This window comes from Crotalus tigris, unplaced genomic scaffold (genome assembly GCF_016545835.1).
Source record: "Crotalus tigris isolate CLP2741 ecotype Arizona unplaced genomic scaffold, ASM1654583v1 scf7180000020941.558017, whole genome shotgun sequence".
In the NCBI taxonomy this organism is placed as follows: Eukaryota; Metazoa; Chordata; class Lepidosauria; order Squamata; family Viperidae; genus Crotalus; species Crotalus tigris.
The window spans coordinates 332501-348849 of record NW_024098270.1 but is presented as its reverse complement, the minus strand read 5'-3'; the positions used below and the strand labels follow the sequence as shown (position 1 = coordinate 348849).

Sequence of the window (16349 nt, the reverse complement as noted above, 5' to 3'; positions counted from 1 at the left end):
AATCTCTTTTCTTTCTTAGCAAAATTTCTGTCCCAGGCATTTGAGTGGAATAGAATAGAATGAATAGAATAGAATAGAATAGAATAGAATAGAATAGAAAATATGGAATAGAATAGAATAGAAAATGTAGAATAGAATAGAATAGAATAGAATAGAATAGGAATCAGAACAGGAACAGAACAGAATAGAATAGAATAATGATTAGAATAGAATAGAATAGAATAATAGAATAGAATAGAATAGAATAGAATAGAATAGAATAGAATAGAATAGAATAGGAATCAGAACAGGAACAGAACAGAACAGAATAGAATAGAATAATGATTAGAATAGAATAGAATAGAATAGAATAGAATAGAATAGAATAGAATAGAATAATAGAATAGAATAGAATAATAGAATAGAATAGAATAGAATAGAATAGAATATATGGAATGAAATAATTAGAATAGAATAGAATAGAATCAGAACAGGAATAGAATAGAATAGAATTGGAAGGGACCTTGGAGGTCATCTAGCCCAGCCCCCTGCTCAAGCAGGAGACCCTACCATTCCAGACAAAGGGCTGTCCAGTCTCTTCTTTAAAACCTCCAGGGCTTCTGTGCTTCTGTCAAATATCTGAACGTTTTTCCTGGGCTGATAAAATCTCTTTTCTTTCTTAGCAAAATTTCTGTCCCAGGCATTTGAGTGGAATAGAATAGAATGAATAGAATAGAATAGAAAATGTGGAATAGAATAGAATAGAAAATGTAGAATAGAATAGAATAGAATAGAATAGAATAGAATAGAATAGAATAGAATAGAACTGGAAGGGACCTTGGAGGTCTTCTAGTCCAGCCCCTGCTCAAGCAGGAAACCCTGTTGTATTTCAGGGAGTTGAAGTCCACCCCTCTGGAAGGGGCCAACCTTGAGAATTGCTGTATCTCCGCACCAACGTAGAAGAATAAACTCTAATGCTACAGGCCTTGATAGCGTCTTGCTTGCTCTGGTTCCTCAGAGCTCCATTTGCGTCTCAGCCGAGCGACTCCGTTTTCTTTCCTTCCCTTTCAGGGCCAAATCTGAAATTTCAGAATCGACACAGAAATAGCGGGAAGCAAAATCCTTTGGCAGGTTGGCAATGCGCAAGCCCATTTGGGTCTTGGGAAACGCTCCTTCCAAGGTTTAGCCCGTCAAGGTTACCAATTCCGTGGGACTGTCTCCAAGTCGAGGCCGGAGGCACAGGAAGAGAATTGGAGGCCAAAGAAGAAGAGAAAAGATAAGGAGGAGATGGATGGGAGAGGAAGAGGAGGGATTTAGGAATTAATCTGTAAGCTTGGTGGAAGAAGGACCTTTAGACTGGGAGGTGGGGAAGGGAAAGGAGAAGAGGAGAGACGTAAAATACTGCAGCATTATTATTTATCCCTTTTATTATTATTTTTTTTACTTCTGCCTTTTATTGGCTTTTTCTTCCTCCTCTTCCTCTTTTCTTCCTCCCTTCTTTTTCCTCTTCCCTCTCTTCCTCTTCCTTCTTCATCCTCTTCTTCCTCCACCTCTTCTTCTCCTCCTCCTCCTCCTTCATCTTCTTCCTCCACCTTCTTCTCCTCCTCTTACCCCCTCCTCCTCCCTGCTCCCCTCCATCCGCCTCCTTCTTTATCCTCTTCTTCCTCCACCTCTTCTTCTCTCCTCCTCCTCCTCCTTTGACCCCTCCTCCACCTCCATCTTCTTCCTCCACCTCTTCTCCTCCTCCTCCTCCTCCCTTCACCCCTCCTCCTCTTACTCTTACCCCCTCCATCCGCCTCCTTCTTCATCCTCTTCTTCCTCCACCTCTTCTTCTCTCCTCCTCCTTTGACCCCTCCTCCACCTCCATCTTCTTCCTCCACCTCTTCTCCTCCTCCTCCTCCTCCCTTCACCCCCTCCTCCTCTTCCTCTTACCCCCTCCTCCTCCTTGCTCCCCTCCATCTGCCTCCTTCTTCATCCTCTTCTTCCTCCACCTCTTCTTCTCCTCCTCCTCCTCCTCCTTTGACTCTTCCTCCACCTCCATCTTCTTCCTCCACCTTCTTCTCCTCCCTTCACCCCCTCCTCTTCCTCTTACCCCTCCTCCTCCCTTCACCCCCTCCTCCTCCTTTCTTCATCCTTCCTCCACCACCTTCCTTCCTCCATCCTCCTCCTCTTCTGTTGCTTTGCAGGCACACTGCAGTGCTTCTGTACCAGAGATAAATCCCTTGTGTATCTAACCACACTTGGCCAACTAGTGTAAGGTATAAAAGAAAAGAAAAAAAAAAAGAGCAAGCTGCAGAAAAGAAACGAAAAAAGAATAAAAGATAAAGGGGTTGGATTAAAATAAGCACGAATCAGGACCCCTTTGCCCCAAGGCTTAACGTTCTTCCTGGCTACCCCCCCCCCCTTTTTTTTTGTTTACAGGAAAAGAAATGCAGACAGCAAAAGTTTCAGGTATATTTTTAGAAGGGGGAACAAGAACCGAAAATGAACGAGAATCATTTTCAGAAAAAAGGAGCTGTCTCAGCAGAAAACTGAAACAACAACAACAACAACAACTGTGTGTCTTTTGTTTCTGAGGTGTCAAAAATTTGTACAGCAGTAAGGGTGGTTGGCTTGGATCCTCCTATTGGTAATCAATCCCTAAGGCAGGACTAGAACTCACCGTCTCCCGGGGATTGGGCCCAAATTCACCCAGTCGGCTTTCATGCCTGAGGCAGGACTAGAACACAGCGTCGCCCACTTTCTAGCTTTCTAGCTTAACCACTACACCAAACTGGCTCTTTCTTTATGATGGGTTGCAAAGCCACTCAAGGCTCTGGAACGTTCCAAGCAACACACCAGGCACAAGGGGAACTGGTGTTGAGCAAAACACAATGATTAATAAGGTTGCTCCCGAGTGGATCCATCAAAAGCAAGAAAACAAAAATAAACACTCTGAACTCAGAAAATATTTTTAGCCCAGGGTTGAACTGGGCGGGGGGGGGGGTTCTTGATAGTCTCTGAGCTGGGTTGTTTTCTTGCAGACGTTTCATGACCCAACTAGGGAATGTCATCAATGCTAGAAAGGAGTGGGGCTTGCTCTCTGCAAAGCACTGATGAAGCTACCTAGGTGGGTCATGAAACATCTGCAGGAAAAGCACCATGCTCAGAGAGCACCAAGGATCCCACAGTCCTTGTCCTCCTCCTCCTCCCCCTCCTCCCTGCATACCCCACTCCCTTCTAGCACTGATGATGTTACCTAATTGGGTCATGCAACGTCTGCAAGAAAACCACCCAGCTCAGAGAGCACCAAGGACCCCATAGTCCTCCTCCTCCTCCTCCTCCTCCTCCTCCTCCTCCTCCTCCTCCTCCTCCAAACCTCACTGCCTTCTAGCACTGATGATGTTCCCTAGTTGGGTCATGAAACGTCTGCAAGGAAAGCGCCAAGCTCAGACAGTACCCAAGACTGCAGCCATTCTTCTTCTCCTTCTCCTTCTCCTTCTCCTTCTCCTCCTCCTCCTTCTCCTCCTCCTCCTCCTCCTCCTCTTCCTCCTCTTCTCTGAAAACCCCACTCCCTTCTAGCACTGATGATGTTACCTAGTTGGGTCATGAAACGTCTGCAAGAAAACCACCCAGCTCAGAGAGCACCAAGGACCCCCACAGTCATCGTTGTCCTCCTCCCCCTCCTCCTCCTCCTTTCTGCCTTCCTCATTCCCTTCTAGCACTGATGACGTTACCTAGTTGGGTCATGAAACATCTGCAAGAAAACCACCAGCTCAGAGAGCACGCAGGACCTCTCGGAGACCCTGTGTTGAAACTGCATTGCCCTGTGCACCTGTCAAATACAGAACCACAACTTTCCGCTAACTCGCTCTCGGTCTAACCGACTTCCTCTTGAAGTCCTGCCACTAATCCAGAATCAAGACTATGCTGGGTTTCTGTCTACTAAGAAGACAGTGTTGTGACCTTGCAGACTCCAGCTATGCTTAGATGCGCTCTGCCAAAATTATACCACCTGCATTTCCTTCCCGTCTTGCAAAAATATCTCTTGATTCCGCTTAGTTAGGCTTAATTCCCGTTGCAGATCTCCCTCGGTGGTCTGGGTTCAAATCCAGATAGCTGCTCCACCCACCCTTCTCCTGGCCCCAATCCTCTCTCCAGCTCACCAGCGTGGTGGGACTTGCAGATCAATCCCTCTCCTTCATTTTATTTCTTCACTATATGTTGAGATGGATGGCCAACAAATTTAAAAAATAAAATAACATCTGTTTAACACTAATCAAGCCTTGGGTCAACTGATAGGGAGATAGCCAGCATATAGGTTTAAAAAATAAGAACATAAATAAATGCATCTATCTATCTATCTATCTATCTATCTATCTATCTATCTATCTATCTATCTATCTATCTATCTATCCATCTATATCTCGTCTGTGTCTACCATCTCTCTCTCTCTCCATCTATCCATTATCTCTATCTATCTATCTATCTATCTATCTATCTATCTATCTATCTATCTATCTATCTATGTGTCTGCCATCTCTCTCTATCTATCTTCTCTCCTACCTATGTATCTATGTCTGTCCGTCTATCATCTATCTACTGTCTGTCTATCTATCTACTGTCTGTCTGTTTGCTATTTGTCTGTTTGCTATTTATCTGTCTTTCTATCTGTCTGTGTCTGTCCGTCTCTATCTGTCTGTCTATCATGCAAAGTGTGTTTTTTTTTTTAAATAAAAAAATACAACTGGGGACATTGCACATCTGGACAGTTTTTGCCCCTCCCTCCTTCAGTGTCAACACCCCCAGTGCAGAATTAGGCAAGTGGGCTTTTTCAGACCAGTCTAATTTTTTGAGGAACTGAAAGACTTCAGACAGTTCCACGTGAATGGGAAAAAGTTTCCCTATATGGGCCAAAGTTGAATATGCTCGAAAAGTTGTTTTCAACTGGCTAAAATAAGCTGGTTTGCATTTTACCCATCTCTGACATACTTCGTTCCAGAAAAGTATATATAGCAATTGGTGTCAATTGAGGGTCAGGGCAGAAAGCATGAATAAATGAATAAAGCTTTCATGCCGAATCAATTCTGTTTGGGTTTCTTCTCTTTACTTTTCACTTGCAAGTAATCTTTCCGTCAGTGTCTCTCCCAAGTTAAAATGTTTTTCAAACTTGGCCACTTTAAGAGTGTGGACTTCAACTCCCAGAATCTCCCAGCCAGCCAGGGGGAAGAGGAGCAAGAAGGAAAAAAAAAAAAAGACTATTTGTAAGTCAGGATTGAACGGTGTGGTCTTTGGTGTTCTGTGAATTGGGTGGTTTCCTGCAGACGTTTCATTACCCAACTAGGTTACGTCATCAGCGTGGAGGAGGAGGAAATAGCAGAAGAGGATTGTGGGATTGTGGAGTCCTTGGTCCTCTCTGAGCTTGGTTGTTTCCTGGCAGACGTTTCATGATCCAGCTAGGTAACATTATCAGTGTTAGAAGGGATTGAGGTTTGTGGAGAGGAGGAGGAGGAGGAGGAGGAGGAGGAGGACTGTGGGGTCCTTGGTGCTCTCTGATCCGGGTGGTTTTCTTGTAGATGTTTCATGACCCAACTAGGGAACATCATCAGAGTTGGAAGGGAGTGGGGTTTGCAAGGAGGAGGAGGAAGAGGAGGAGGAGGAGGAGGAGAAGGAGAAGAAGAAGGAGGAGGAGGAGGAGGGGGAGGAGGAGGAGGAGGGGAGGAGGAGGGGGGGGACTGTGGGGTCCTTCGTGCTCTCTGAGCTTGTTTCCTTGCAGACATTTCATGACCCAACTAGGGAACATCATCAATGTTAGAAGGGGGGGGGGTTGTTCTCTCTTTATATACAGGAGGCTTCATATACAGTGTTTGTGAGGCTGTAAACAAGCAGCAAACAACCACCCCCACCAACAACAACATTGATGGGGGGGGCAAGCCACGTCTACATAAACAGGGAACAAACCTACTTTCTGGAGGTGAACCTAGATGGCCACCCACCCATCCACCCACCCCCTTCAACCTTTTAGCCCCAGAGTTCCCAACTTCCTAAAATAACTCCTCCCCCCCCCGTTTTCCAGGTGTGTGTGTGTGTTTGTTTATGAGTGTGTGTGAAAAAGCCAAACTTCCCTCCAGTCCAAGTGTGTGTGTGTGTGTGTGTGTGTGTGTGTGTGTGAGAGAGAGAGAGACAAACTTTCCTCCAGAGTGTGTGTGTGTGTGTGTGTGTGTGTGTGTGTGTGTGTGTGTGTCACAGAGCCAAACTTCCCTCCAGTCCCGCCGACACATCTCCGGGCAAGCGCTTGGAGGCGATCGGCCGCTTTCCCTTTCTCCGGGGTATCCGGGGCTTTCCCGGTGGTCTCTTTTTCCCAGCGCCGATCAGACCGGCTCTTCGGAGTCGCGACTCCTCGTCCGGATAATGCCGGGCTGCTTTGCTCTCGGAACTCCCAGGTTGCGTGGGAACCCTTGCCCCCCCCCATCATTTATTTTCCTCCAAATCCCGCCCCCCTCCCCAGGCCCTCCCCTCCGCCCCCCCCCGGCTCCACCTGGTCCTTGCCCGGCCCTGCCCCCCGGCCGGACTCAATTGTCCTTTTGCATCGGCCGCTTCGGAGCTCCGGGCGAATCCGGCTTGAAGGCCCCGGAGGAAAGTAGCGCGCGGCTAGCCGGCCGAGCCTCCGGGGGGGGGGGAGGGAGGGAGGGGGCAGCTCCGCTCCGCGAACCGGGACTCCGACAGAGGCGCGTCGGTCGAACTCCGGTATTTCGTTCCTTCCCCATTCGGCTCGGGGAGGGGGGGGCGGCGGCGGCGGCGGGAAGGGCAAGTGAGGGCTTCTCCTGTTGAACTTCTGCCTGGCTTTGGAAAGCCTGGCCCGGGGTATAAAAGGCAACCCGTCACCTCTCCTCCGGGATTGGGGGGGGGGGGGAGGCGGATGGCGACTTTCTAGCTTGCCCCGAAGGCTGGTGGCGGAACTCTAGAATCCCCGGGCTGAAAGGGAGCTTCGAGGTCTTCTAGTCTGACCCTTGCCCAAGAAAGCTGCTTCGGCTCTTTAAGGATGGCGGGGGAGGGAGGAAGGAGAAAGAGGAAGGAAGGAAGGAAGGAAGGAAGGAAGGAATCTGGAGGGAGAGAGGAAGGAAGGAAGGGAGGAATCAGGAGGGAGAGAGGAAGGGAGGAAGGAAGGAAGGATAACAGAATAACAGAGTTGGTAGGGACCTTATAGGTCATCCAGTCCAACCCCCTGCTCAGGCAGGAAACCCTATACCATTTCGGACAAATGGCTGTCCTGTCTCTTCTTAAAAACTTCCAGTGTTGGAGCATTCACCACTTCTGGTGGCAAGGAGGTCCACTGGTTAATTGTTCTAACTGTCAGGAACTTTCTCCTTAGTTCCAGGTTGCTTCTCTCCTGGATTAGTTTCCATCCATTGTTTCTTGTCCTGCCTTCAGAGGCTTTGGAGAATAGCTTGACTCCCTCTTCTTTGGGGCAGCCCCTGAGATACTGGAAGACTGCTATCCTGTCCCCCCTCGTCCTTCTCTTCATTAAACTAGACCTCCCCAATTCCAGCAGCCTTTCCTTATATACTTTAGCCTCCAGTCCCCTGATCATCTTTGTTGCTCTCAGAGCCCTATGCAAGCCAGCCAGCCAGTCAGTCAAGGCCGGGTCTTGCAGGCTCCTGAAACATAGCAGGGCCATATAAAGTCCTGCTGCCGAGTTGTGATAAAAACTAGGTTTGTCGTTGGTTTGGGAGATACTGCATGGGACCCTACCTAGCCTTGGGCACTTTCTAGTAGGACCAGCTTTTGTTGCCTTTGCCCTCTGTGTGGTAGACTCGCAAGATTCGTTTTTCTTCCCGTGTAGGTATAGGTACATCCGAACTAGACTGTGTTGTTTCTCTGGGCCAGAAAAGTGTATGTATATGGGTATATATGCATAATTTAATAATAATAATAATAATATCAATAATAAAGTTGGAAGGGACCTTGGAGGTCATCTAGTCCAACCCCCTGCTCAGGCAGGAAACCCTATACCATTTTGGACAAATGGCTGTCCAGTCTCTTCTTAAAAACTTCCAGTGTTGGAGCACCCACAACTTCTGGAGGTAGGCTGTTCCACTGGTTGATTGTTCTCACTATCAGGAAATAATAGAATAGATGGTGTGTGTGTGTGTGTGTGTGTGTGTGTGTGTGTTTTATCCCTCCCCCTCTGTTGAGGGAGGGCTGTTCAGTTTTAACCTAGATGGCCTCTTTGACCCCACTTTCAAACCAGCTCTCGCTCCAAAATGTCGACTTTGCTGTCTTGGAAAGACTTTTGTCTTTTAAATGGGGTCGTAAAACGGGGCAAAACTCACAACAACTCTTACTTAGCAGTGGAAATTTTGGACCACTTGTGGTTGTAAGTCAAGGAAATTTTGGACTCCCCTTGGGGTTGTAAGTCAAGGACTATCTTTGTCGTCCTTTGGAAGGGGCTTCCTGAGCAGGGGGTTGGACTAGATGACCTCCAAGGTCCCTTCCAACTTTGTTATTATTATTATTATTATTATTATTATTATTATTATTATTATTATTATTATTATTATTATTATTATTATGGATCATCGCATAGTCAGCCAGCTGTTCAGACTGGATTTGGCATTTTGTCTACCTATCGAGTCCTTACCCAGGACCTGGGATAGGCAGATGTGGATGTTTGATGGTATTACAGGTATCCTTGCAGGATGGAAGCAGTTCCTAGTAAGGCCGCCTTTTGCAATTGACTAATAGCGAATTTGTCAATGCCAATGGTGTTCAAGTGGTGCTCCAGTTGTTTTGGGATTGCACCCAAGGAGCCTATGCCTATTGGTACTACCCTTGCTTGCTTTTGCCACAGTCTTTCTATTTCTATTTGTAGGTCTTTGTATTTTGTTATCTTCTCCAGTTTTTTCTCGTCTATTCTGCTGCTGCTGCTGTTGTTGTTATTATTATTATTATGATGATGATCAGATCAGCTGGGTAAATCCACTCATCTTAACATTGCTCACAATCGCTGGATGGGGAATTTTGGGAGCTGAAGTCCGCCTTATCTTTTTTATTATTGTTATTATAATAAATTTTATTACTTTTAATAGGGTTAGGGATAAAATGGGGTCGGGATTAGGATTGGGGTTTAGGTTAGGGTTGGGCTTGGTAACATTTTCAATATTTAGCAAACAACATATTGTCTGGGTACATGTATTTAACTAACGTGTATTTAGCTAACAATAACTGATATAATTAATTATCATAAACAGTATTAGTGAATCACTCAGTAGCCTTCTTCTTACAAGTCCACCTTATCTTAAGATCCAAACCACTGGGCTGGCCACTTCCACACAACCACAAGCCAATGAATGTGTGGACGCAGATGAGTTAGGTTCACCCCAGGAAGGGAGAGTAATTTATTGACTTGGGCAAAAGTGAGATGTCGTCTTTGTAAAAAAACTGGGTTTCTGCTTGAGAGACAGTTTAATATTGTTGTATTCGTCCCATGATGACTTTTTCGCCCAATCTGGGTTGTAGCAATTCACTGAAGATTGAAACTGCTCTACACAGGTAATCCTTTTTCTTCTGATTGAAAAGTTTTATACAAATTTTTAATAATATCCCCCCCTAAAATAACCCCCTCCCTCCCTCCTCCCCTCATTTCCCAGAGCTGGTTACAGGGTTACAAATAAAAAAGCAAATTCTAAATAAACTTATCCAACTATACAAATAGTAAAATCAATAATATACTTTAACTCAAATACAAAAAAGAAAAAAAAATAACAATATAAGCATTTCCAGGTAATCCTTGATTTACAACAGTTCATTTAGTGACCTTTCAAACTTACCAAGGCATTGAAACAAGCGACTTACGACCGGTTTTTTTCACACTTACGACGGTGGCAGCATCTCCGTGGTCACGTGATCCAAATTCACACGCTTGGCCACCGACTCGTATTTATGACGGTCGCAGCGTCCCAGGAGTCATGTGATCCGCTCACTTAATGAATGTCTCACTTAGCCACAGAAACCTTGGGCCCCATTCTGATCGTAAGTCGAGGACGACCTGCAATTAATTCTTTTAATGTAAATTTAATGTAAGTTAATGTAAATTAAAGAATTCTTTTTTTTTCTTTCGGTTATACTGTACTCAAGCTTTGGATTAGAAGTTATATACTGGTAGTCCTCAATTTACGGCCACAATCAGCCCCAAATTGCCATTGCTAAGTGAGATATTTGTCAAGTGAACTTTGCCCCATTTTACGACCTCTCTTGCAGCAATTGTTAAGTGGATCACTGCAGTTGTTAAGTTGTTAAGTTCCCCCATTTGACTTTGCTTGTCAGGAGGTCGCAAAAGGGGATCACGTGACATACACTCACACACACCCCCGACACTGCGACCGTCGTAAATATGAAGCAGTTGCCAAGCGTCTGAATTTTGATTATGTGACCATGCAGATGTGGCCACAGACTTGTAAGTGTGAAAAACGGTCATAAGTATCTTTTTTCAGCGCTGTTGTAACTTTGAACGGTCACTAAATAAATGGCTGTATATCAAGGACCATCTGTTTGTCTATCTATAATAGGAGAGATTACTTTGAAATGGATCACAAAGTTGATCTGGACAGCCATTTGTCTGAAATGGTATAGGGTTTCCTGCCTGAGCAGGGGGCTGGACTAGATGACCTCCAAGGTTCCCTTCCAACTTTATGATGATGATGATGATGATCGCATAGTCAGCTAGATATTCAGACTGGATTTGGCCTTTTGTCTACTTATTGAATCCTTCCCAAGGACTTAGGATAGGCAGATGTGGATGTTTGATGGTATTATTTATTATTATTATTATTATTATTATTATTATTATTATTATTATTATTATTATTATTATTATTATTATTATTATGGATCATCGCACAGTCAGCCAGATGTTCAGACTGGATTTGGCATTTTTGTCTACCTATCGAGTCCTTCCCAAGGACCTGGGATAGGCAGATGTGGATGTTTGATGGTATCACAGATCTCGTCGCAGGATGGAAGCAGTTCCTAGTAAGGCCGCCTTTTGCAATTGACTAATAGCGAATTTGTCAATGCCAATGGTGTTCAAGTGGTGCTCCAGTTGTTTTGGGATTGCACCCAAGGAGCCTATGACTATTTGTACTACCCTTGCTTGCTTTTGCCACAGTCTTTCTATTTCTATTTGTAGGTCTTTGTATTTTGTTATCTTCTCCAGTTCTTTCTCTTCTATTCTGCTATCTCCAGGCACTGCCACGTCCACTATCCAGACTTTTTTGTCTTTCTTATCGACAGTTGTTAAGTCCGGGGTGTTATGTGGCAGGTGCTTGTCTGTTTTAATAATAATAATAATTATTATTATTTTATTAGTAATAATAATAATAATAATAATTGTTATTATTATCTGGAATCTATTCCTAAGCATCTGGCCCGGGATAAAGCTTTGCAAAGATCCGCTAACTGAGTTGCGTAACTCAACACCAGGCTAAGAACCCCCAGCATTCCTGGGCAGCAAGACGCCCACCCTTAGAGAAACCCCCCAACCATAAAGGTTCTGCTCTTACATCTTTTATTGCCTTTCAGTTCTCAGGGTGATTGCCCCTCCCCGTTCCCACAATAGGAGTTAACAGGAATCTGCGATTAGCTTGGTTTTTTTTTGTTTGTTTGTTTTTCTGTTTGTCTCCATCCCAGGGAAATTGCCCTTTCGTTCTGGCAGTTTGCAATTTGCAATTCGGCTCCTCTTGCTTTGAACAATGTTTTTTTTTACTACCGTGCTTTAAAAAAAAAAAAAAAAACTATTTGTCAACTTTTCATAACTTTGTTTGCTTGAGATTGTTCTCTCTCTTTCTCTCTCTGTCTCCTCTTCCCTCCCTCTCTCTCTCTCCCTCTCTCTTTCTCTCTCTGTCTCCCTCTCTCCTTCCCCTCTCCTTCTCTCTTTCCCTCTTTCTCTGTCTCCTGTTCCCTCCTCCCCTCCCTCTCTCCCTCTCCCTCTTTCTGTCTCCTCCCTCTCTCTTCCCCTCTCTTTCTCTTTCTCTCTCTCCCTCTGTGTCTCTCTCTCCCCCTCTCTTTCTCACTCCCTTTCTCTTTCTCTCCTCTTCCCTCCCTCCTTCCCTCCCTCTCCCTCTTTGTCTCCTCCTCCCTCCCTCTCTCTTCCCCTCTCTTTCTCTTTCTCACTCTCTGTGTCTCTCTCCCTCTCTCCTTCTCTCACTCCCTCTTTCTCCCTCTCCTCTTCCCTCTCTCCCTCCCTCCCTCTCCCTCTTTCTCTGTCTCCTCCTCCCTCCCTCTCTCTTCCCCCCTTTGTCTCCCTCACTCTCTCCCCCTCTCCTTCTCTCACTCCCTCTTTCTCTCTCTCCTCTTCCCTCCCTCTCCCACTTTCTCTTTCTCCTCCCTCTCTCTCTTCCCCCCCTCTCTCTGTGTCTCTCTCCCCCTCTCCTCTCACTCCCTCTTTCTCTTTCTCTCCTTCCCTCCCTCTTTCCCTCCCTCCCTCTTTTTCTTGCTCTGTCTCCTCCTCCCTCCCTCTCTCCCCCTCTCTTTCTCTCTCTGTCTCTTTCTGTCTCTCTCCCCCTCTCCTTCTCTCTCCATCTCTTTCTCTCTCTCTCCTCTTCCCTCCCTCTCCCTCTCTTTCTTTGTCTCCTCCTCCCTCCCTCTCTCTTCCCCTCTTTCTCTCTCTCTGTCTCCCTCACTCTGTGTCTCTCTCCGCCTCTCCTTCTTTCACTTTCTCTTTCTCTCTCTCTCCTCTTCCATCCTTCCCTCCCTCTCCCTCTCTCTGTCTCCTCCTCCTCTCTCTCCCCCCCTCTCTTTCTCTCTCTCTCCCTCTCCTTCTCCCTCTTTCTCTCTGTGATAAGCTAGTTGCATCCAGGCTGAGAAAAAATCCTGTCCTAAATATTTAGCTTATCAGTCTCTCTGTGGTAGGTAAAGCCAAGGGTCTTGACCAAGAGAATGGGAAGAATTTGAAAACCGGGAAGGAACGAGGAATTAGTTTTCTGTTTTAACCCACCATTTCCCGACAAGTAGAACAATTAACCCCTGGCACAGCTTCCCTCCAGAAGGAGTGGGTGCTCCATCCCTGGAGGTCTTCAAGAAGAGCCCTGGAGAGCCCTTTGTCTTGAGCAGGGGGTTGGACTAGAAGACCTCCCGGGTCCCTTCCAACACCATTATTCTGTTTTCTGGAGTAAGCCTTCACTCGATGTTCTCCAAAGCACCGGAGGGCAGAACAAGAAACTCATCCAGGAGAGAAGCAAGCTAGGATGAAGGAAGAATTTCCTAACAGGGAGAACAATTAACCAGTGGAACAACCTGCCCCCAGAAGTTGTGGATGCTCCTACACTGGAGGTTTTCAAGAAGAGACTGGACAGCCATTTGTCTGGAATGGTGTAGGGTTTCCTGCTTGAGCAGGGGGTTGGACTAGATGACCTCATAGGTCCTTTCCAAAGTCTTTTATTCTGTTCTCTCTTGGTTTTGACTGTCTTCTGTGTTTTCCAGCAGGGGAGAATCTCAGCCCGAGGTGGGACCCGAGTTCCGGTTTTGCCATGAAAAAAGTCCGTTACCGTTTGGCAGAGATACACGATTTTACTTCGGAGGAGGTCCAGCAGCTGCTTCACAACAAATTTGTGGTTGTGATAGGAGACTCTAGTAAGCATGGCTAGGAACTGGGGGCTGAAAAGGATATCGCCAAAGATTGGGTGTAATCCTCGCCTTACAACCGTCAGTTTAGCGACCGTTCAAAGTTAGAACGGAACTGAAAAAAGGGACATGACCAGCTTTCACACTTATGACCCTGGCAGCATCCCCATGATCATGGGATCAAGATTGGCCACTGACTCATATTTATGACGGTCACAGTGTGCCAGGGGTCACGTGATATCCCTTTTTTTGATCTTCTGACGAGCAAAGTAAACAGGGAAACCAGGTTTGCTTAACGACCGTGTTCCTAGTCAAACACCTGCGGGGATTCACTTAACAACGGTGGCCAGGAAAGTCGTAAAATGGGACAAAACTCACTGAAGAAATGTCTCACTTAGCAACAGAAATTTGTCGTCGTAAGTTGAGGACTACCTCTATTTATGACAGTGGCAGCATCCCCGGGGGTCACGTGATCCCCTTTGACGACCTTCTGACAAGCTACATCAATGGGGAAAGCCAGATTCCGTTAACAATCATGTGACTAACTTTTACAACTGCAGTGATTCACTTAACAACGGTGGCAAGCAAGGCTCCAAAATGGGGCCAAACTCAGTCAACCTCCCGTCTCGTTCGAAACGGGAATTTTGGGCTGTGCAAAAAGGTCATCGGTCCCTTTTTTTTCCCCAGTGTCGTTGTAACTTTGAACGGTTGCTAAATGAACTGTCGTAAGTCGAGGACTACCTGTGTAGGCTCGAGCAATCAATCTGAGTTGTGAGGTCGTAAAATGGGGCAAAACCCGCTTAACAACTGCCTCACTTAGCAACGGAAATGTGGGGCTCGATTTGTGGTCGTAAGTCGAGGACTACCTGTAGTTTTATATAAATAAATATATTTTACATTTATAATTATAGCAAATTACAGTGGCCCATCGCTACATCCTGAGGTAAATTGTGAGGTAAATCGCAGAACAGCCTGCAGAGCACACAGAAGTTTTAAAAAAGGCGGGGAAAAAGGGAACCTCCCCCTTCTCGCCCAGCAACCAATCACAACGTAGATTCCCTCATGCAGGCGCCCGCACTCTCCAATCAATCAACAGTAATTGTGTCTTCTGGTCCATTGTACTCTTTACTGCTCTGGCTATTAAATTAAATATCTTAATAGTTTTTCACATTTATGACCGTTGCAGCATCCCCAGGGTCACGTGATCAAAATTCAGATGCTTGGCAACTGACTCGTATTTACGACGGTCGCCGTGTCCCAGGGGGTCACGTGATCATCATCTCTAACCTTCCCAGCTGGCTTCCGACAAGCCAGTCAGTGGGGAGAATTTGGATTTGTTTAACGACCGTGTGATGGACTTAAGAACTGCAGGGATGTGCTTAATAGCAGTGGCCCAACATGTCGTAAAACAGGGCTCCACTCGCTTTAAATCTGTCCTGCTTTGCGAGGGAAATTTGGGGCTTCACTGTGGTTCTAAAGTGAGGATGAACCGTATGGAAATTCCTCGATTTACCACCACAGTGGAGCCCAACATTTCCGTCGCTAAACAAGACCGTTGCTAAGTGAACGTTGTCCCATTTTACGACCTTCCTTTCCACAGTCATTAAGTGAATCGCTGCTGCTGTTGTTTAGTTAGCAACACGGTTGTTAAGCGAACCTGGCTTCCCAATTGACGTCGCAAAAGGGGATCATGTGACCTCAGGGCACAGCAACTGTCACGCCAGTTGCCAAGCATCTGAATTTAGATCACATGACCATGTGGGGATGCTGTTTAAGTGTGAAAAACGGCCCTAAGTCACTTTTTTCCCGTTGTAACTTTGAACGGTCACTAAACGAGCTGTCAAGGACGACCCGTACAGACCATGCAAATCTATTTCAGGAAAAGCGATTTTCTTTACTCCAGCGAGCAGATAAAGTCTCCATTTTGGAACAATTCGAGAGTGCGACATTTTCTTTCCCCCCTAGTTCCTCAGATGTGGTTGTGGAAACAGCGCAGAGACGGGTCATGCTGACCTGTCCTTCAACATGACGGACGTCAAAGTCCTATGTTCGCCCCATTGCATTTTGACAAGACCAGGCTGCATAGAATTTTGTGCAAAATAAAGCAGAATTGCCCTAAATTAGCCCTGCAACTTCTTCCTTGGCCTGGAAAAACAGCGGCAGCTGGAAGCTGAGAACGGGAGATTAAACAACCTTGAATCCTTCCAAATTCCAGCCCCAGCCTCACAAAATAAAACTGAGATAAAAATGACATAAAAAGCTACTGCCTCTAATCAAGTAATGTGAAGGGAAGAAATAAAAATAAAATAAAATAAAAAAGGGACCGTGTCTAATCAAGTAACGCGAAGAAATAAAATAAAATAAAAAAATAAAATAAAATGGTACTGCCCCTAATCAAGTAATGTGAAGTGAAGAAATAAAGTAAAAATAAAATAAAATAAAAAGGTACTGTCCCTAATCAGTAAAGTGAAGTGGAGAAATAAAATAAAATAATAAAATAAAATAAAATGGTACTGTCTTTAATCAAGTAATGTGAAGAAATAAAATAAAAATAAAATAAAATGGTACTGTCTTTAATCAAATAATGTGATGAAATAAAATAAAATAAAGAGGTACTGTCCCTAATCAAGTAATATGAAGTGAAGAAATAAAATAAAAATAAAATAAAATGTAGTGTCCCTAATCAAGTAAAGTGAAATAAAGAAATAAAATAAAATAAAAATGAAAAGGTACTATCCCTAATCCAATAAGGTGAAATAGAAATAAAATAA

General features: G+C 45.1%; 1 protein-coding gene across 1 annotated transcript in view; it reads left to right on the top strand.

The window, feature by feature from the left end:
• The first annotated feature begins 5363 nt into the window (after positions 1-5363).
• LOC120319724 (PC-esterase domain-containing protein 1B-like) overlaps positions 5364-16349 on the top strand; it is a 29302-nt gene continuing 18316 nt past the window's right edge. Inside the window, exons 1-2 of the mRNA XM_039368846.1 lie at positions 5364-5418; positions 13438-13587. Coding sequence (XP_039224780.1) covers positions 5406-5418; positions 13438-13587 — 163 coding nt within the window. The 5' untranslated portion in view covers positions 5364-5405. The remainder of the gene's footprint in view (positions 5419-13437; positions 13588-16349) is intronic.